This window comes from Lepidochelys kempii, chromosome 6 (genome assembly GCF_965140285.1).
Source record: "Lepidochelys kempii isolate rLepKem1 chromosome 6, rLepKem1.hap1, whole genome shotgun sequence".
Classification (NCBI taxonomy): domain Eukaryota; kingdom Metazoa; phylum Chordata; order Testudines; family Cheloniidae; genus Lepidochelys; species Lepidochelys kempii.
Window position 1 is genome coordinate 68,658,729 of NC_136385.1, and position 21,989 is coordinate 68,680,717.

The 21,989-nt window shown below is 42.1% G+C and overlaps 1 protein-coding gene across 6 annotated transcripts in view; it reads right to left on the minus strand.

Annotated features, from left to right (window-relative positions):
- Positions 1 to 21,989, minus strand: part of DPF3 (double PHD fingers 3) — a 221,714-nt gene that overhangs the window by 76,662 nt on the left and 123,063 nt on the right. For all 6 annotated transcript variants that reach the window (XR_012159436.1, XR_012159434.1, XR_012159439.1 and 3 more), the window contains exons 4-6: positions 18,352 to 18,479; positions 13,424 to 13,519; positions 8,612 to 8,690 (exon numbers count right to left, since the gene is read on the minus strand). Coding sequence is in view for 1 of the 6 variants with exons in the window: in XM_073348533.2 (XP_073204634.1) it covers positions 8,612 to 8,690; positions 13,424 to 13,519; positions 18,352 to 18,479 (303 nt within the window). In the remaining 5 variants the exon portion in view is untranslated. The remainder of the gene's footprint in view (positions 1 to 8,611; positions 8,691 to 13,423; positions 13,520 to 18,351; positions 18,480 to 21,989) is intronic.

Consider the following 21,989-nt stretch of genomic DNA (forward strand, 5'->3'; position numbering starts at 1 on the left):
GTGATTTTTCTTAATTTGCTTCCAAATTTTGAATCTGAAATTAACATTTTACCCAATTATTTTATGGGAAAACAAGCCCTTCTTAGAGACAGTTTGGTTACATACACAGGGAGCCTCACAAAACCAGGTTCTATTCCCAACTCCGTCATTGAAGAGTATTGTGACCTTGGACAAGTCACTTCAGCTGTGTCTCAGTTTTCCTTTATGTAAAATGGGGATAATGATACTTCTTGTTTTAAAAAGTGCTTTGAGGTCTATGGCTCAAAAGGCTTTGTCACTAGCTATTTATTGGCTGCACTGCTCTCATTCTGAGACTGTTACACATGTGGTCCTTGGCAGGAGGTGAGCTATGTTCTAGCCAGCACTACACACACATACAATCTGTCACTAGTACGAGACAGAAGAAAATCATCCATGTGTCAGTGGAAACAGGAAATTGGGGGAGGTGTGAGTGCTGCATTCTCACCACACCTTCTCCCATACATTGGTCTTCTTTTTGCTTCTGTTTTGCCTGCTTTCAAATGGCTGTTCTTTCTTCTCAACTGGAGGGAATGTCAAATGCTAAAGCCTAAATTAATCACTGCCAGGGAGCCATTTTGTGAAGTAATCCCCATCTCCTATTCTCCACACAAAAAAATCCAACCCGGTTTTGCACTGGCTCTGGAATATAGTTTCCATTATTAAAACCGTCATAATCAGACTCTGGAAGTTGGAGATGTCTAACATTTTACAGGTTGTATTTTGAACTTTGTCGGTGGAAAAGCAGTAGGTTTGGTTCTTGCTGATCAAGGGTGTCATGTTGCAAGTCTAGTTAATCACAATGACAAAATGGTAATACATTTCCCACTGGATTTCCAAACAATGAGTGGTTCTGTTTGGGCTGACCAACTGGATGTGCCCTGGTACCTACCTACTGTGCTAATTTCAGGCTACGTGCATATTAAAGACAGAAACAAAACGTTTAAATGTCTTTTTTTTTAAATGTGACTATATGTGGTTAAACTAATTGCTGGTGAAAGCTATGGATTGGAAACCCTGAAAACTGATGGCCTCTGTTAATCTCCAGAGCAACTGCAACACAGGTAGAAAAAGCAACAGAGTCCTGTGCTGCGCCACCCGTGTGCCTCAACCCTGATCTAAGTGGGGCCCACCTCTACAGGTCAGAGACGTGTAATCTCCATATCTATTTAATCCTAGGCTTCTCTGCTGAGACTGCCAAAAATGGAATCAATAAGCAATAAGTGTAGCAGGAGTAATGAAGGTTTTTATATGGACGCTTATCTAGAAAGCGGACTGAGACCATCAAATTCGTTTAACATTGGCTCCCAAACAGTTTCACAGGGCACAGGACTGCCATCATCCTACATGGAAACCACAGATAATTAGAGGTCTAGGACCTTCTGCAGGGACAGGAAGCCTCTGAGTGTTGTGAGGGATGGACTAAAAGGCTGACATTTGGCTTTGGACAGCTAAATATCATAGAAAGAATAGGCCCTCTGAATCCCAATGTCATCCTATTCACCCATCCTTAATAGCAACACTGGGTAACCCCATCCACTTCTAACTTCCCTTCTATTTTATTCTAGTTCTTAGTGCCTAATAGCTACTTTTCTTCAGTCTTCACTAAGCAGGGTAATGTCATCCCGTGGTTTAGCACTTAAGCTTCTAATAGTTATCAAGGGAAGTGTGACACAAAGCAGACTTCTGAGGGAGCATGTCACAAGGCTATAATCAGAATATATTCAAATTAACTGGATGCAGTGATATTTATCCTAGAGAGTTCAATGGGCCAGTGGAAGTACTATCAAAGCCATTGTTAATGTTTTTGAGAACAAAAAAGGCAGGTAAGGTCTCAGAGTCCAGGCAAAAAGCAAACATAACACCTGATCTTGCAGGCCTTGCTCCAGAAAACCTGCCCCTGAAATCAATAGGAAGTTTGCGCAAGTGAAGATGGAAGGATCATGCCAATTTCAAAGATGTGAGGAAAGACTACAGGGGAGTGTAGAGGAGCAAATTTAATTTCAATTCTTGGTAAGTTGTTAGAACAATGAATAAAGCAGTTACTTTGTAAGCACATACCGGAAAATATGGTGATAAACAGAGAGCAACAAAGGTGTGCAAAAAACAAGTTATGCCACAGTTATGTAATATGCTATGCTGGGCTAGTTGGGTGCTCAGCTCCCATTGAAATTCAGTGGAAGTTGGGTGCCTTAACTCCCTTAGGCTGCTTGAAAATCCCAGCCTAACAGGATAGGGTGAGTGTACAAAGGGAATGCAGATGACAAGGTGTATTCTGACATTAATGAGGCCTTTGATACCATGCCACATGACACACAAGAAAATTAGAAGAATATTGATGAGGTCAACCTACAATGTAGAGGCTGCTTTTTTAAAAAACAAAAATCAAATTTAGAATATTAATTGTTCAGGGCCAAGTGCAAAATATTCACCGGGGCCACATTTACACTGGTATTTAGGTACCAAAGGATGCACCTAGTGGGATTTTCAAAAGTAAATTGAAGTCAGGATGATCCAGTGATTGAGGCATTAGCCAAGAACTTGAGAGACTGGGTTTACTTCCTGGATCTTCCCCAGACTGACTGTGTGACCCTGGGCACTTACTCACTGTGCCATAGATCCCCAACTGTAAAATGAGGATAACAGCACTTCTCTACTTCGTAGGGGCATTGTGAGAATAAACATATTAAAGGTTAAGGAGTACTTGTGGCACCTTAGAGACTAACCAATTTTTGCGAATACATATTAAAGGTTGTGAAGTGCTCAGATACTTTGGGGAAAATCCCTCTAGGTGCCTATCTGCATTGTTAAGCACCAAAATACTTTTGAAAAACTGGCCCTAGGCACTTGCAAGAGTCCATTTTGGGTTCAGTACTAGTCTATATTTTTATTACTGATTTGGCAGATGGAGTGGAGAATACAAGAATGACATGTGCAGAGGACAGATTGTTGGGAAAGATCACAGACACTTGGGAAAATAACAAAAAATGCCCTGCATGAGCCTGATAGATTGGAGAAATGAGTTGAAATCAATCATTTGATTAATAACTATGAGATCCAACAAAGATAAATGTAACATGTTTCAAGTAAGACAGATTAATAAAATGAAGAAATTGAAGCCGGAGGATAACTAGCTGAGGTAGCATGGAGACGGAACAGGTATACTAAATATAAAGACTGTTTGAATGTGGCAGTGGAGAAAGTCCCTTTGCTTGAGATCTTTAAATCATGAGTGAAAATAGCCCTGGAGAATACAACCCTGCACTGGCAAAAGAATGAACTAACTAACTCAATAGGTCTATTGCCTCTCTAGCTTTCATAACATGTGCACAAAAGGAATATGCTATATGAGGAGCATTATGGGTAAAACAAAAAAAAATAGTTACTGAACCTAATACCTATCTTCTGCACTAGTTCAGCCTTCTGATGTGAGGTATGTTTAGTTTTGGCCACCACACTGTAAAAAAATAGACAAATTGGAGACAGTTCGGAGGACAGCAACAAGCTTGATAAGAGAACTGGAGGAGAGACATGATAAGTGTCTTCAGATACAGAAAAGGAGAGTATAAACAAGCCAACAAACAATTATTCTCATTAGGCACCAAGAAGAGAATACAGAGTGATGGGTGTAAGTCTACAGCAGAGAAAATTCAGGTTAAATAATTGGAGAAACTTGATAACCAAAAGGACAGTTGGGGCAACAGAACAAGCTTCTAGACAAGAATCATCATCACTAGGGATACTCAAGGCTGGATTAGTCACTGGTCCATCAGGGATGATAGGAAGAATTAAACCAGTTCTACCATTGTGAAGGGGATGGACTAAAAGGCCCACTTGGGATCCCAGCCTCAAAGAGTCTATGTACAAAGGATGCTATATAAAGTAAGCTGTCTTAATCAAAGTGCACTATAAAGAGAAGAAAAGTTACACAGAGATGAGAAGAAACAGTGAGACAGAATAGAGAGGGAAATGCTTGACAAAGTTACATGCAACAACTCCTTTTATAGAAGCAGAAAAGGGAAACCCCACATGTGATGATAGAGTAGAAGGAAAGAACACTGGAATTTAAAAGAAGATGCAAGTAAGTATATTTGCAGATTAGTTACAGTGAGGTGGGGGAAGGAACAGAAGGAGGAAGAAGAAGAAGGGTATGTCTACATTGCTGCTGGAAGCGTGCTTGCCAGCACGGACAGATAGACATGTGCTAACAGTGCTTGAGCTGGTACACTAAAAATAGCCACGTAGCTGGGGCCAGCACAGGTAGCACCTTGGGCTAGCCATCTGAGAACAAACCTGCCCACACACCCTGGGGTAGCCCATGCCATGCCCGGGCAGCCCCGAGCTACAGTGCTATTTTTTGTGAGATAGCTCAAGCAGAGCTAACATGAGTCTGTCTACCCATGCTGGAAAGCATGCTCTCAGCTGCAGTGTAGACCTACCCTAAGTAGCGTCTCGATGACTTAGCACAGGTGGACCACTTCAGACAGATGGAAGAACGTCAGCTAGTCTAGTTCAGAAGCTAGAGTTGATCACAGTTTTTTGTTCCAGAACCCAAGCTATGAAACTTCATATAATGTTGATGAAGTTTTACCAGAGTGAAGATGTTTGATTTTCAAAGACAACCAAATCATGGATAAGAACACAGCTGTGGTGAGACTTCTCTGGCTGGTGGATCCCACGGGGCAACATTTATGACCATATGTCATCAATTGTCCTTTACTGTCATTTATACATTCATTCATTCACTCTGCCCTTCATTTGAAACTTGTACCCTGTTGTTCATCTGAAGCTGCTGTAGTAGGAGCTCCCCAGTCTTCCCCGGGCTATGTTGGGTTTGCTTTCTAGCATGGTTTGGTACCCTGGCACCTACTTAGCCTGGATGTATGGCCCTATATCTCCTAGTTATGTATTCAGGCTGTGTTTGTAAGTGGCAGTACACATTCCTGCCTACAGCCCTCCCACATGGTCTCCTCTCGGTCCCTCTTTTCAAGGGTATCTGGTAGAGCTGGTCGAAAATGTTCAGATTGACCAGTTTTCCATCAGACAATGCTGATACAACAAAATGGAAACTTTTCCCAGGAACATATCAATGTTGTTGTTATTTTTTATGAGAAATTATCAAAACATTGTTTCAACTTTTATGTTACATTAGAATGTAATATAAAAAGTCAAAATGTTTCAACCATTATAGTATGTTGTATAACAAGTCAAATGAAATATTTCAATAAGATTGAAATAAGATTTTCATTTCACAAAAAATTCCACATTTTTGACTTTTCATCTCGATTTGAGACAAAACCAAAATTTTCCTAAGGGACAAAAGTTCCATTTTTCAAGCAGCTCTAATTTCTGGACCAGCCAACTGGGCAAAATCCGCTCAAGTGGCACATAACCAATTACCTGTCCCCACTTGGTCAGGGCTCAGTTCCTTCTCTGGAGTAGCATTGCCATCTTCCAGTGGAAGGAGGTCTGCCAGCAATAAGTCAGAGGCGAAGAAGCTAACAAGGGCTCAGGGGTTAGCTCCTTCACAGCCATGCTGCTGACACATGGACAGGTAGCTTCTCACAGACCTTTATGCGAGTACTGACAACTGTTGAAGTAGATTCTGTTTCCTAAGTATAGTTTTATAAATGGGAAAGCAGAGCTGGTCAAATTCCTCAAAGAATTTTCTGTGACTATATCCTTTAAATAAATAAATTAATACTTCAAATCAGTTCTGTCTGTGCTCCTTTTGTGTTTGTTCATTTTCCACAAACATTCAAGCAACCAAATTTACTGGCAGGCATGTTTGTGGAAACAGAATATTTGGAGTGAAAATTAGAGAATATACAGGAAAAGCAAATTCTGGACTCATGAAGGCAATCATTCACACCAGTAACGTGATTCTAAGAGTAATGAGACAGGGAACAGAAACGATACTCTGTAACCTGCATGCTCCCATCTAAAACTAACCAATCTAGCTGTGAATTTATACATTGAATATTGGGAATTAACGTTCCCCAAACAATCTATAGATCAAGATATAATTGTAGAAAATATTTGGCAAATAATTTTGAAGAAGAAATAAATTTTAAAAAATCTTAAACTGTTTACTGACAATTCATTAACAGAAAAGGGGTCTAAATGTGTCAAATAAATTATTCACTACAAATTATTTATATAAGTTCTAATGAATATTAAAAGGGAGGGAGAAGATGGCACTATAGCTGGAGCAACCCTCTTTCCGTTCCCCCATAGTAATGTAAAAGAGTTCTGTTACCTATAACAACCTTCTCTTGGCCATCTTCGTTGGTCCCCACTTCTGATCATAAGTTTATTAAAAACTAAAGATTTCAGCCAAAGTGAGTGGGAAAGATTTATTTTTCAAAACAAAAAGTAAATTTATACTCTAAAATGTAAACCAGGAATTAGCAATGGGCAAAACTACATCGGTACAACATGCACCATAACTTGGCTTCAGCTAAGATTTCTGTTGCCTGTGTTGATATCTTTGATGTGTCACATACTATCTGTGAATCACCTCTTTGCATGTCACTAAGGTGCCTGGGTGAACCCACAGCTGAGCTAAATCATTTATACTCTCGCTAGGGAAATGGGAGTGACCAGAAAAGAGTCACAATGTCTTCAAAATGCCTATAATCCACAGAAGTGCCCTTGCATGTGGGGGCATTTCCAAGAAAGGAGATATAGACAATCCCACACACACATCCACTCTCACTGAAAGGCTCAGGATTTTCAACAGAAAATACGTGTTGAACTTCTGGACAATCCTTAAAAGGGGAAATTTCAACCCTCCAATGTCAAAACAGATCCTTAAATATAAACCTGCAGAGGTGCCCCCCATCCTTTCAACCTAAAGAGCTCCTCCTCCTATGATGAGGTTATACTCATGTGCAGACATATTAGAGACCATTCTGCCCATTCAAGGCTTTACTTTCTCCCTCCCAAATCAATTGCACCAGTAAGGAACTCCATCCCTAGAGTCCCCATAGTATTTGCATTGCCAAAGCAAGACATTTGGAATGCCAGTCACAACGCCATACAAGGGTCACCCAACCTCACCATGAAAGAGCATGGCTGGACTGTGGGGAATAAACCTTTCATGTATGTTCCAGATTTCTTCATTTTTTAAAAACTACAGATTCATAGATAGCAATTGTGATTACTGGTCTTTTGGGGCTGGAAGAGTTGGGAGGTTGGGGGCAGAAAGGAGTGGGCGTACCAACTCATCCCAAACCCACCAAAACATTTTGGAGCTGTGAAATGAAGATGGTCACCTCTCCTCCTGACACTATTAGCTTTCAGTGAAACAAGATGGGTGAGGTAAGATCTGTTATCGGACCAACTTCTCCAATAAAAAATATTACCTCACACACCTTGTCTCTCTAGTATCCTGGAACCGACTCAACACACAACAACACTCTGTTAGCTTTGGTTAGTTACCACTTGCTATGCTAAGTGGTATCTGACAGCACAAGTTCCCAATGAACACCCAGTCTATGCTAGGTATTGAAATGGGAGCTTCTCAGAAAGACAGAGATTTGGCCCAGCATGTCACTCACTGAATCGGATGTATTGAAGCGAGAAAGTGTTGAAAAGAAGAAGAAAAAATGCCAATGGACAGATCCTAACTGTAAAAAGAATTCATAGTATGCCAAATTCTGGAGTTCTTCCTCACAGGCTGACACCCTTGCTTGTTTTGAGTAATGCCTTACTTCACCTGCAGTCCCACTGGAACCCATCACAGAGTCAGCTACTACTCACAGTGAGTCAGGGTACATTTACACAGCAAATTAAGGTATGACAGTAGTGTGGTTAGGCTCATCCATGCTAGCTTTCATCTAGCTAGCTAAGGTAACAATAGTAGTGACAATATGGAAGCATGGACTTCAGCATTGGCTAGCCGCCTGAGCTGCATACCCAGGGTCCCTGGCAGGAGGCACTGGGGCAGCTAGCCCACACTGAAGCCTGTGCTACCACACAGACACTACTGTTGGTACTTGAGCTAACTAGATTAATGCCCACATGAGTATGCCTACCCAGGCTACAATCACACCTTCCTTTGGTGACAGAACTGGGCAGTCAGGTTTTAAGCAGTGCTTACCGAGGCACAGCTCCCACTGATGTCCCTAAGAGCTCTGTCTGAGGAAGGGCTGAGAGAGTTAGGACTTTGAGATTTAGCCCACTGAGATTTAAAAAGGGATTGAAAGAAAGGAAATCGCCACAAAAATAAATGAGAGATACACAATGGTGAAGTACTTTTGTCAGAGATTTTTGAGTTAAGCTTTTGTTTGTAACAATCTGAAACAGAGAAAGAAATAGAGGGTGAATCTTACAAGGGGGTGTGGGGAGAGAGAGTGTTAAGGCAGAGAAGCCACAGAGAGAGAGAGAGAGATTGACAGACCATGAGAGGTGATTTCACTTTCTTTCCTTCATGCAAAAACCCCCAACAGCAGCAGCAGCAGCAGGTGAAAGACATGCAAGTCAGAGAACAGCAGGACTCTTTGCTGGAAAGGAGAAGATGAAGCCTTGATTGCATTTGAGCTGGTTGGACCAGGCCGGAAGCAGAGCTGGTGGTTTGGGTGCTACTTACTGTCACAAACGTAAGGTTTGTCATGGTCATCCTGGGAGGCAGCATCGTTCCTTCTCCTGCCACCTCCAGATCCCCGAGCCTACAATGAGAATAAGGACGTTAACGCCATTCCGGTGCCCCTCACAGCTTTCAACTTGCCCCAACCAGTATAAACTATGGACTAAATGCATCTTTGACTTCAGTAGTGTTACATCATTGTAACCAGATTACTAGGGCCCTGCCTTTTCCTAAAACACACTGTATATTTATTGAGCTTTCAATGTGGCAGAGCTCCCTTAGAGTAGAGATCCCTACCTGATTAGTCACAGTACTATAATGATTCCTGCCTCACTGCCATGGCATATTTCAGTCAAGTCACAGGAGGTGGTGTTCAAGTATTGAGCCTAATCAATGAATGAATGGGAGGGCATAAATCCATTTGTGGCTAGAAGTAACACGATTGAAATCAGTCTGAAAACAGGCTCATAATATTATGAGATATAACTATGATTCTTTCCTTTTAATATTTTTAAAGTACATCTTGTGCTGGTGAAAGGTGCTAGCCCAACAGCCCAGGAGACTGGGGTCCTTGGTTTATCCATAAAGTGCTGCCCTGCATATGTGCATCAGTGTTGATATGAACGCCAGGGATAAGAATGGAGTTCAGTGTTAATGCCATTCAATCTTCACTATTCTCAGCTGAGATTGCCACCTTGGGCACCAGTTACAATGGTCAAGGTTGCGATGTGGATTATTTTATGTCGGCCAATGGACAGTCTTTAAATGATAATAACTTTGGGCCTGATCTCTATTCAAACTAGTGATCTCAAGGGAGAAGGTTACATGGCCCTTTCCTAATACTCTGAGCCACTGAGTCCTCAGGCAAAAGCAACACACCTCAATTGTTTCAGTCTTCCAAATAGATAAGTCCTTGGCTCCTACTTTCCCTCCTAGAGCTAACTGCTCTGAATCCCTTTGCTTTTTGTTTGAGAGAACATGAAATTGAAGCAGCATTAGCAGGTAGAACTGAAGATGATGCAGAGATGTAGAAAGTAGTATTAGTGTCCCAAATACTAAAGGGTTCCATGGGCTAACCTTTGCATCTCCTCGATGTACACTGAATAGCACTCAAGTTAACTGAGCCGTATTCCATCATGGGTCTGAAGACAAGGCACGAGGGACAGTTTTACACGGACATACCATTGGTCAATGATGAAAAGAGGGACTTACATAAACTGCACAGGTTAAAATGAACCCCATCCCATTGGGTTGCTCAGGTCTCCAGAACAAACCCAAGAAAGCCTCTTAACCACTTGGATGGAGTAGGAATAAGCCTATCCTCATTGTAATCCTGGAGGAGAGGGACAGATTTGTGACTGGCTGGATGGGGTGGATACTGTTAGGTATGATCAGTAGAGTTTTGCCTCCTGCAAGCAGAGTTCAAAGCAGGGCACTACATTCTGACCAGTGTGTGATCTCCTTGAGTGAGTCACATGTAAATCAAATGAAATGTAGTGAGGCACAAACTCCGCATAGTAACTACAAACACAATCTTTAAGGAAGCTGATGTGCATCCAGGAAACAAGATTTGTAAGAATAAATTAAAGGGTGCGTCTACCCTGAAAAATGATTCTGCAATAATTGATTTATGCGATCCATGTTCATTGTCTCTCAGTGATTCAATATCAGGTTCAGTGCTCAGTTTACAAATAAAAAAGATTATTTTTTTTCCTGATTGCCAGCTCTGCAAACTCACCCTAGGCGCTGAGAGTAAGCCTAGGTTCCTTTCTTCTCTCAGCACAAGCGAAATCAGGCCCTTAGTGACACCTGTGCAACCCCGCTTTCTTCCGTGGGTTAGCACAGGTGTAACTGATTGGACCTTAAACAATTCTATTGATGGACAGACTAGACTCCAACCCCCTGGCCAGGCTAGGGGCACTGGTTCTGCAGGGCAAAGAGGAATAAAAGTGCAGTAAAGACTTCTTTTTGGCACTAGTTAGCAGTATGACTCTGTAGACACACAGGGAGCAGATCTGTGGAGTAAGGTGGTGTCATTTTAATATAATCACTTTTCAGAGTAGAATGGCAATTTAAGATCCATTGCTTAGCATTTTACAGCCAGCTGTTTCCCTTCTAACTGTCCTTTACAGAAATACAAGTGCAAAGCATTCATGACATGACCACATATACTCTTTTTCATAAATCAAACATGGGGAGATTTTCAGATTGAGTCAGTGTCTTTCAATAGGACATGGCTCCTAAACTCCTTTGGCATTTTTGAAAATGTCCCCCCACACCCCCCAGTATGTACTTGAAGAGCACTTGTACTGGACATGTGCAGCTGCATTGCTTTTATATTTTTTAAACAAACTTCATGGCCCAGCTCCATCCAACAAAGATTTTAAAAACCTCTGTGTGAATCCATCTCCTTGGCCTTCAGTCTCTTTACTAGCACATCCATTATTTCAGAGCTAGCCTTAGGGGGCCAGAAAACCAGGCAGTCACCCCAGGGGCACAAAACTGAATGCCACGTTCATGCTGTCAGGGCTTCAGTCTGTTGGATTCAGTCATCCACAGCTGCCTTCATTCTCCTGCTGGCATGCAGCAGGGACTAGGATACTTGATGTATGAAGCCTGGAAGCCTCAACAGAGCTGATTTGAAGCAGCTTAATGGAGCCAAACAGAGAGAGTAGCCAGAGGGACAGATGTAGGGTCCAGAATTAAAAATAAAATCATGCTGTAGGAAAAGAAAGGGACACACAGAATTTGGAATGTTCAGAGCAATAATTCTGCTGCATTAATCCTGTGTCAATGCCTTCAGTCCTCATTTGTTCTCCAAATAGCAAGAGGTTTATGGGCCAAACTTTGCAGAATCTAGTTCCCTTCAGCATGTCCTCCCCTGTAGTCTACCAGCCTTTAACAATACCCCATCCCTCCTTTCTAGGCAAGGAAGTGCAGTCCTTTCTCGGGTTCAGCTTTCAAGTCTCCTCAATTTTGACCCCTTTGTCCTAATTCCTACTTCAGGTTGCACACTTCGTGAGGAGCAGGGCATTTCAAAAGCAGACTTCCAGTTTACACCAGCTGAGGAGCTGGCCCTACATCTTAAAGTATAATTCTGTTTTGGTTCAACATGCTGACTTCACTCAATTAAAAGTTTATGGCATTTGGAGCTCTTTCTCCCCTCTGCATCCTCATCACTGTGAGAAGTCAAGGTCACCAGCAGAGCAGGACTCACTAGCATGGCAAGGGAAAGAGATTCTATTGTGGCTGGTTGCACTGTGCTTGCGCTTAATAAGGGGCTCTAGAACAGAAAGCACGATATAAATGTATGCTTCCAGATGGATGAGAAGAATAATTAAATGCTCCCAACCCCCAGAGATTATTTTATTTATAATGGTAAAGCTAAACAATTAGTATTGTTTTCACAGAGCTTCCTGGAGAGGGGAGTACAGCAGTGCATGTAACAATAACAACATCAGAGCATTGTTTGTATGGGTTGAGGATGCATGGAAATGAATGCCAGGAAAGATAATTCTCCTTTCCCAACCTAAATATCTTTTTCACTATCCATTTGATCCTTCATTTCCAATGACAGGAATGCCCAAATTCCATGACAGGAAGTTTATTAGGAAAGGCCCACGTAGCTGAAGTATTAGTGATAGCTATAGTTAAGGTTGTATGAGTGTATCCATTCTAACCCATTTTTGATTACTAAATCATATAGTTTTCTGAAACTCACCCTTTTCTGGCTCTGTTTAAGGCTAAATTTTAAAAAATATTAAAGAAAGATTCAGTCAAACTGTTCAGCCAATTTTGATAATGGAGAGTGAAAAATACACTTTTCCAATTAAAAAAAAGTATTTTGATCTTTATTCAAAGAGTCTTAGCACAAAAGTGAACAATAGCAGGAAGCTGAAATAATGGAACAACAGAGGGTTTGCACAAACACGTTATGAGTGAGGTTTCAAACAGCTCTTCTTATTTTTTTAATTTTATTTTTATCTGTTTTTTATCTCAAAACATCCACCAAGCACACCAAAAGGCATGTTCAGAGATTATGTGCCCTTGCAGCTCCCACTGCACTCAATGACAGATGCAAGTGCCCAGCACCTCTGAGAATCATGTTTACTTTCATTTAGGGGGCTATCTTTAGGGATCTACATTTGAAAATTTTGACTCCATGTTTTAAAATTGTGACCTTGTTACTTAGCTGACTTACTGCTAGATCTGTGAGAGGACATGATAGGAAACTATAGGGATGTTGTCTCCTGAGAGTGAAATCCTGCCCCATTTAAATCAAGGGGAGTTTTGCCATTGATTTCTATTGTGCCGGAATTTTACCCTTAGAGTGCTACTACAAACTTTCACTGCTGACTTTATCTTTGAAGAACATAGAGAAATGTATTTAAATTGTTAAACAAAAAACAGAAAATCAAAGATGACTTTGTTTTGGCTTATGGGACTGCAAATATTTTTTGCATTTATCTTTTAGTAAGGAATGGTATTTCAAGGTCAGCGGATTGTAATAACAGGATAATAATAATAATCATTATTAGATTTTATTTTAAAAATAAAAATTCATCCCTATAATAAATTTGCTCCATCTTCTAATTTGCTTCCATCTCCCAACAGTGTTATTTCTTAGTAATAGGCAGAAATAAACTGAAAACATGAGAAGACATAAAAATCACTGACCGTCATTCCACAATTTACCACATGGATATCACTTCAGCATATCTATGGGTGTGTGTGTGTGTGTGTCAGAAACCAACTGAGAATGTGAGAATAGGGGTTTGCTTCCCTTCTTTCCTCTCTCATAGATTCCCAACCTACCCGTCCTCTGGGCCTGTTCTTTCGTTTTGGAATATCTTCTTCTAATTCCTCTTCCTCATTCACTTCATCAGCATTTTCATCATTTTCCAAAACTCTCTATAGGGAACAATAATCATTTTTAGAAGAAAAGACTATTGTTTGCTAGAAGACACACATGGTCAACTATTATTTACAATTGAGATTGTGGTAATGCCCAAAATGTGCTCTTCAAACACAAAGAGAGAGACAGTCCCTGTCCCAAAGAGATTTAAGAGGTAAACACAGACAAAAATGGATATAACATGCAAACAAGAGGTCTAAATAGGTGATTAAAATTACAAGTGTACTAATTCTCTAATGCCAGAATCAGATCCAAGCATCCCCAATTCCTTCCAGTCAACACCCTCAAAAGTTAGAGAGTTCCTCCCTCACCCACCCTCATTTCCACAGGGAAATGGTTCCTGAGAAATACCAGTCTTAAGGCTGACATCCCAGACACTAGCAAGACACAGTCTAGAGGGTGAGGGGGTTGTGGAGATTCTCTTCTGAAATTAACTCTTAGAAGATGTAAATCAACATTTCTTTCCCTAGTAGTCTACAATTTTTCCCATTTAGTGAAACATTCATTTTCTGCGTTTCTAATGGCCCTTGAAGTTAATATCCTTTTGGGGTACCAGTACCTTAAGTAGCTATACAGCTCTGGAAATAAGGGGTCCTGATCCTGCAGAGTGCTGAGCAAATGTCATTCCCACTGAAGTCAATGGGAGTAGCAATTGCTCATCACCTCACAGAATTGTGCCTGGGATTTGTTAATTTTTCCAGTTTTTGTGAATTCCATGCTTGGGGAAAGGTGTCCCATTTGGTAGCTCTGGAAGCATCCACAAAGCAGATATAGCAAGCAGTGACAGTGCAAGCTTCCCCCACAATACTGAGACGGAGCAAACTCCTGTTGAGGTGAAAGGATTATTCAATCTTCATAACCCACTCAGTCTTTAGCATCTCTGCTAAGAGAGCAAAAAGGGGCCACCCAGTGTCAGTCATGATATGAGTGCTTATTCTTTAGGAGCTGGTCTGAAACCACTCAGACAGGCCACCACTAAGTCTTGAGATGGCAATATCATTTCGCCATGAAACGGATTCAAACCACTGAGTTAGAGGTGATCGAAAGGTTTTGTAATCGGTTACCAAATTCTGACCTTTCCAGTCTCCTGGATCATTATTAGTTAAAAGCTGCTACAGAGCCAGCAGAGGGAGAATAGGAGCAAAACACATTAGTTTTGAGCCCTGTGTACCTTCGGCATTGACTGCTCAGGGTGCTGGGAGAGAATACACAGAGAGATTTCACTGACAAGAGATTTAGAATCTGGAGGAACACCTGCACCACATTATTATAATCTTATCCGTTTACACTTTTGAGCCAAGATATTGGACATTTGTCACAGTTTCAGGGCAATTGCACCTCTATTCCCCCTCCATGGTCCACCAAGGGCACCCACTTCTAGGGTCCCAGCTCCCAGCCATCACCTCTCACCTGCATCTCACTCATGCCTGTGTTGCCCACAGTTATGTTACCACACAGCTCTTTCTAAGCAAGCACATTTATTCTTAAAGTGAAAGCATTACAGAGGAACATATTAAAAACAACAAAAGAACCTGCACGCATGCTAAAAATCTTACCAGAGATCACCCCACAACTCTAACAAGGACTCTGCTAGGTGTCAGTCCTTCAAAATCCACAACTGGGTTTTCCCCATGGTTACAAGTTTCATAATTGTCTCAGATTCAGAACCAGAACCCAGGCAGAGCAGTTCAGCTGTTTCTTTACTTACTGTCCCAAAAGTCCATTTTTTGCTTGCACATTTTCAGTATAGTCCTTTGAACTCCCAGGCCTCATAATAATACACAAACTTTGCATTTAATATAATGGACACCAAAGATATTTAAAACTTAATTTAATAACGTCTCCCGAGGAAAGGCAAGAAATTGCTATATCTGTCATGGTGTCCCTTAAAAATGTTTAAATAACCTGTAGAGTTTGGTGGGAAGTCTAATATCTGTAGGGTTTGGGATTTATGTTTCTCTCTTTTTTAACGCCTCAGGGGGCCATTTATGGGATCAAACTATTGTGAGTCCTGGTCTTCTCCCATAATTTTAGTTCCTGGAAGGATGAAACATTAAGTCACTGCCCATCACCACATATAATTATTATTTCAAAATTCACACAGTTACATATATCGGTAGGGGCGACTTCATACTTTTAAAGTCCAGAGGATGCCTGAAGAATTTTTGTTCCTGAAGAGATAAATGCTATTTAAAAAATTTTGAAAACTACTTATAACATCTTCCATTTTCACAGTGCCTTTCAACTCCAGCAACTCCATTCTGCATCAGCAACACTACACAACAGTATTAAGGAGGGATAGTGTAGAATACTTTCTCCAGTTGAAATTACAGGGCAAATTCAAAGTAGGCAGACCAATTAACCACATGTGAACATGGCCAGGATGCCAGGTAATACCTCTAATTCTTGTGGAAAATGCCAGGTCAACTTTTAATGACTGATCAAAGACTTTGGTTTAAACCTATTCCAAAAGATGATGCCGTTTTCACCCCACTTGAGGCATTGGTTCAACAGTGATCTCACATGCGGCCAAATCTCAATTCATGTAAATAGTAGATGAACATCTGGCCCATAGTGACTGCACCTATTTAAGAAGGGGCAATCTTTATTCTTTTTTTAGCAAAATATCTATTATTTTCCTACTCTGTCCTTCCAAAACACTCTTCCAATTCACCATATTTTAATGCAGGTAAGCAACGAGTCCCTGCTTTTCTCCCAATCCACATTAAGGGCTAGAGTGAAAGTTTACTCTCAGCCCATAGTAAAGGGCAGTTCCTAGCTGGGACCAAGGAGGGAATTATGACTCTGTTCATGCTCCCCCACCTGCATAGGAGGAGGAGTAGCAGCCCCACAGAGACTGCTTCCTCCTGGACCTTCCCAAGCTGAGACTAGCAGAATGTGTAGCCTATGTAGAGGAGTCAGAGGGAGACTTGCACATACACACACGCAACCTCCCTTACACCTCTACATGGGCACAAAGAACTAATGATGATCTTGTCCAACTGTCCAACCATCCCTACCACCTGCTGAAAGTGAGCTATGGTTAAAGTAATTGTTGCGCAGACTGAATCCAACAAAGCTGCACATGCATAGGAAACAGCAGCAAGGAAAGCCTCTCATCAGCTCCGTGATGAAACCGGCATCCATAAGACAGGTCACAGCTCAGAGAGTACAGCTGAAGGCTCCTTGTACAGACACTTCTTCCCTCCCCACTTTGTAATGCAGTGATGCCAAGACTGCTGTCAATTCCGCTGTCTCTGAAGTCTCTTTCCTCAGGCTGATGCCAGGGATAACTTGGGAGCTCAGATTGCACAGCAGCATCCAAAGGCACTCATAAAGATGCTGCACCATGACTTCTGGTGACCTTGGAAGCGGCTGTAATAGAGTCTTTAGGGCTTTGAGTTTATTAAAATCAGAAAAGGGGAGATGAAGGAGGCTTTTCACATAGACCTCATTGTGAACATGGAATGCTTCTCCTTTGGCAATTGTCCATCCCACAGAAAAGAAGGTTCTCATTTAAAGGGATGTGAAACAGATTAAAAATCATTACCTACATTTTGGGTGCACCAAGGTGCAGGCCATCTGTCTTTTGAAAAATCAGGTTCCTTTATTGTGTCCCAAGCTGGGCACTACAAAACTGAGGCTTACAAAATCACAAGTCACTTTTGCGAATGTAGACATATATATGTACAGTGTTTCCTTACACATGTCACTAGTAGCTCTAATCCTGCAGCCCTTACATAGGTGGAATTTCAGTGAGGCTGCTCGCACGCGTAAGTGCTGCAGGATTGGGTTCCAGAGCTAGGCAGATTTGATGCTCGTGATTTTCAGTTTTGATCTCTGTTGGGCCACATACTTGAGTTTTGCTTCAAGTTTCAGGAACGAACCCCAACACTTGCATCTCAGCCAAAATCACCAAGTTTTGCCAGTTTCACGTGATTCACACTAGAAACCATAGATCGGTGTAAGTTCATTCTGAACGCAGCTTTCAGCTCGTTCAAAATTTGCCTCTACTTCCCTGAAAGGTTTGCAAACCTCAACAAAACTGGCCAGAGTCAAAGATTTCATTATGAACACTGCATATAACTCTTCTGGTAGTCCCTTAGATTAGCAGGATCCTAGCTATACCAGAGACCAGCAACTAGTTTTTACTTTTAATATTGGTAAATGATCAGAAGGCAATCCTTATTATTTAATATTTAAAGGGATAATGGAAAGATATAAATAAAGTTTTCCCTGCCTGTGTTACTAATAATAACTGGGATTATTAAAGATGAAAGAAATTAAAAACACATTTATGCTATTTACTTTCAGACATTCTGTTTGGACAAAGAAAACAGACTGGCCAGTGCCACTTTTTTTTTTTTTAAATCAGTAGCTATGGGCCCAATTTAAGATCAAAATCTGAACTCTCCCAAAGCTCGAGGCTGTTGAGATCCAGTTTATGATTTGGACTCATCTCTCTCCACTAGTCAGTCGCGTAGCTGATAATCTCACGTGTACAAATGCTGCCGTGTTTGGGTTGCAAGCCATCAAGAACTTGTCAGGCAGTCCCAATTCTTGTGACACTTTTAGTTATAGTTTTGGATAGTTATACAAAATTCTGAATTTATTTTGAGCATCACAACATAGTGTCAGGGTTTCATGACATTCCATGGCACACGGGTATGATATCACTATGCATTAATACAGCATTCTGACACAAAGGCACAAACTGAAAACAGACAAATGATTTGGGTTTGGAGAATGAAAGGTAAAATCTTAAAGGCAGCCCTGCTGTCCCAGTCTGGAGACATATGGTGCAGCCAACATAAATGCTCTTTTTTACCTGGATTTCCTGTATAGTGTCTTCCTCTTTAGTATCCACTTTTTTCTCAATTCCTTCCCCGCGCAGCAAGGCTTCCAGTGTGGTTCCCTCTGATGTGAACCCATCCTTCTTCAAAGGCAGATCAACTTCTGAGAAACAAAACAAAGAGATTATGTCTATTGCCTGTGCACAACTGCACAGCGGAGGGAGCAAGAGGATAGGTAGCAGATTGCCTGGCTCTTAACCCTATTCCCATTTTAAAGAAGAGGGAGAAGTACTTTAGTTAACCTCTAAACAGGGGATTCATTTCTAGCTTGCTGAAGCTCTGGGACCTTTTCAATTTGCTCTGTTGGGTTGCAACAAAGGAAGGCTGGACATATTATCTTGTAGGGGAATAAAAACAAAAACCATTCTCTTTTACATGAACTCCCCATACACCAAATGGGAAGAAAAGCCACATAGCTTTTTAGAGCAGGTAGCTAAAAATATTAAGGTCTTCTCCCAAAAAACAGGATATATATATTTGGCACCGTTCATGACACTCAATTGTGTACAGGATCATTTTACATCAGGGGCTAAGAACCAGACTTTTCAGGGGTAGGAAAGGGGGAGAAGAGAGATCATACAGTGGGAGACTGCTAAGAATTAATAAAAATAATTAGGGGATATGCAACCAAATATTGATTCCCACTTTTCTTATTTAGGCCCAGAGTCTACAACCCTTGCATGGACTTCAATGGAACTACTTACATGAGTAAATATTACTCAGTGTATATAAGGATTGCAGAATCCGGCCCTTGTGAGGTGGAACCTAACTCTAGTTCTCCCACTGCCTAGAGCAGTGGTTCCCAAACTTGTTCCGCTGCTTGTGCAGGGAAAGCCCCTGGTGGGCCGGGCTGGTTTGTTTACCTGCCGCGTCTGCAGGTTCGGCCGACTGCGGCTCCCAGTGGCCGCGGTTCGCTGCTCCAAGCCCATGGGAGCTGCTAGAAGTGGCACGGGCCAAGGGACGTACTGGCCGCCGCTTCCAGCAGCTCCCATGGGCCTGGAGCAGCAAACCACAGCCACTGGGAGCCGCGATCGGCTGAACCTGCGGACGCGGCAGGTAAACAAACCAGCCCAGCCCGCCAGGGGCTTTCCCTGCACAAGCGGCAGAACAAGTTTGGAAATCACTGGCCTAGAGCATGTGCCCCCATTAAAAAAAAACACAGGGATTAATGAGGAAGCTTGATGCAACATGGCACACAGAAGAAAGAGCTGACAGTATGCTAGTTTTGGATGGCTATCACTCACAGCTGGCCTTACCATGAGGCGAACTGAGGCGGCCGACTCAGGTGCCAGACTGTGCGGGGGCGCCACTAGGACCCAGAGTGTAGAAAATTGTGTCTGGTGCATATGTATTCTCTCTGCTCTAGATGCACAGAGATGGTGGAGTGCTGTGCTGGAGGAAGGAGGGCACAAGAGACGTAACAGGCAGGCAGGAGAAAAGGTGAGAGGGAATAACAGAAAGCAGCAGGAGCTGCAGGGAGAGAGAGGACAAGGAGCCTCTTATGTACCTCTCTAGCACCCCCAGGAGCCTGGACTGATTAACACCAGCTTCTCAGGGAGCTTCCTGTTTCCTGCTGCTTCCCTGAACCCACTTGAAGAGAACAGGCAGTCAACTGAAGTAGTAGGAGCCAGTTAGGACCTTAAGACGCTGATATCTTCCCTCACTCAGGCCCTGCTACCAGCCTGCTTATGTGTCCCCTTCAACTGAGTGTTGAGAGCCACTATAGCTGGCACAGAACAGCAGTCATGAATGAAAGAAGAAAACACCCCTCTGGGGCAGCATTCAGAAGAAAGAAAGAAAAAGCAAAGGAAGCTTTTCTATCTAAGCAGGAAGGATCTCTCCCGAGCTACATAGACACAAATGTTCACAATGAGCCTTCTGGCCACAGTGAGGATGTGAGTGGTGAGGAGATGCCTGATCTTCCAGTTAGTCAGAGTGCAGGTGACCTGGCATCTACTGCAGCATCCATATCTCCATCTCAAATGGATGTAACCATGCACATTCCTGAAGAAAAGTGTAGATCAGACAAGAGTGTGGTGGAGGCGCAAGAAACAGCTGCTGCTGAGTTTAGTTCCTTAAGTCGAGATGATCCAGGACTGTGGACCCACTTGAGCAGTAGCCTGAGGGACTTCCTTGTACTGCATGGGCCACAGCAAGTGAAAAACTTCCTGTTCTCCAAAGACAATGAAAATAGACGTTTCCATCCAACACATTACCGGCGTGAAATCCCCAATGGTGACAAAGTGGAGAGGCCATGGCTTATGTACTCAAAAACCCAGAATGCTGCATACTGTTTTTGTTGCAAACTCTTCCAGTCTAACGTTCCAGCCACAATGGGTGCTACAAGAACAAAGGGCTGGAAAAATCTGTCTAGAAATCTGGCATGCCATGAGAAGGCAACAAATCACCAGAGAGCACTCCATAGGTGGAAAGAGCTTGAGATGAGACTAAGGTTAAAGGCCACCGTAGATGATCAGCATCAAGAGAAGATTACATCACAGTCTCTTTACTGGCAAAATGTTCTGAAAAGGCTCATTGCCATTGTGAGAATGCTTGCTACCCAAAACCTAGCACTGCGTGACACTTAAGATCAGCTGTATGTGCCAAACAATGGAAACTTCCTTAAAATTGTGGAGCTGATGGCTGAGTTTGATGCTGTACTCTAGGAGCATCTAAGAAGAGTCACCACCCAAGAAATGTACGCCCACCACTACCTTGGAAAAACAATTCAAAATGAGATCATACAGTTACTGGCAACAAAAGTCAAACAGAAGGTTGTGGCAGATCTGAAGTCAGCAAGATATTACTCTGTTATTCTGGACTGCACACCTGACATCAGCCATACGGAACAAATGACTTTAATGTGTTTTGTAACAACAGCAGAACCTGGTGAAAATGTCCCTGCAATGGTGACTGTCAGAGAGCATTTTCTAGAATGTATTGACATTGATGATACTACAGGAGCTGGTATGACAAATATGCTTCTTAAAAAGCTGGAAGATACGGGAATTGCGATAGCTGACATGAGAGGGCAGGGCTACAATAATGGTGCCAACATGAGAGGAAAGAACAGAGGAGTGCAGACATGGATCCAAGAGTTAAACCCTCGAGCTTTTTTTTTGTCCCATGCAGTTCTCATTCTTTGAACTTGGTGGTCGGGGATGCAGCATCAGCTTCCGGTGAGGCTGATGAATTTTTTAATGTAATTCAAAGCATCTATGTATTTTTCTCTGCATCAACTCATCGATGGCAAATTTTAAAGCAACATCTGGGAACATCCTCTCTGACACTGAAACCACTGAGTGCCACATGATGGGAAAGTCGAGTGGAGGCAATAAAGCCTATCAAACACCAAATTGGGAAGACAGATGATGCCATAGTTGCCATTATGGAGGATAATGCTGTGACAGGAACTTTTCTTGGGAGAACAATGGCAGAGGGAAATGGAATCACCAGAAACATACATAACTTCCAATTTCTGTGTGGCTTAGTGTTGTGGCATGACATACTGTTTGAAATAAATGTTCTAAACAAGAGACTCCAAGGTGTTGACCTTGATATATCTGGAGCAATGGAACAACAGGACAAAGCAAAGTCATGCCGACAGTCTTAC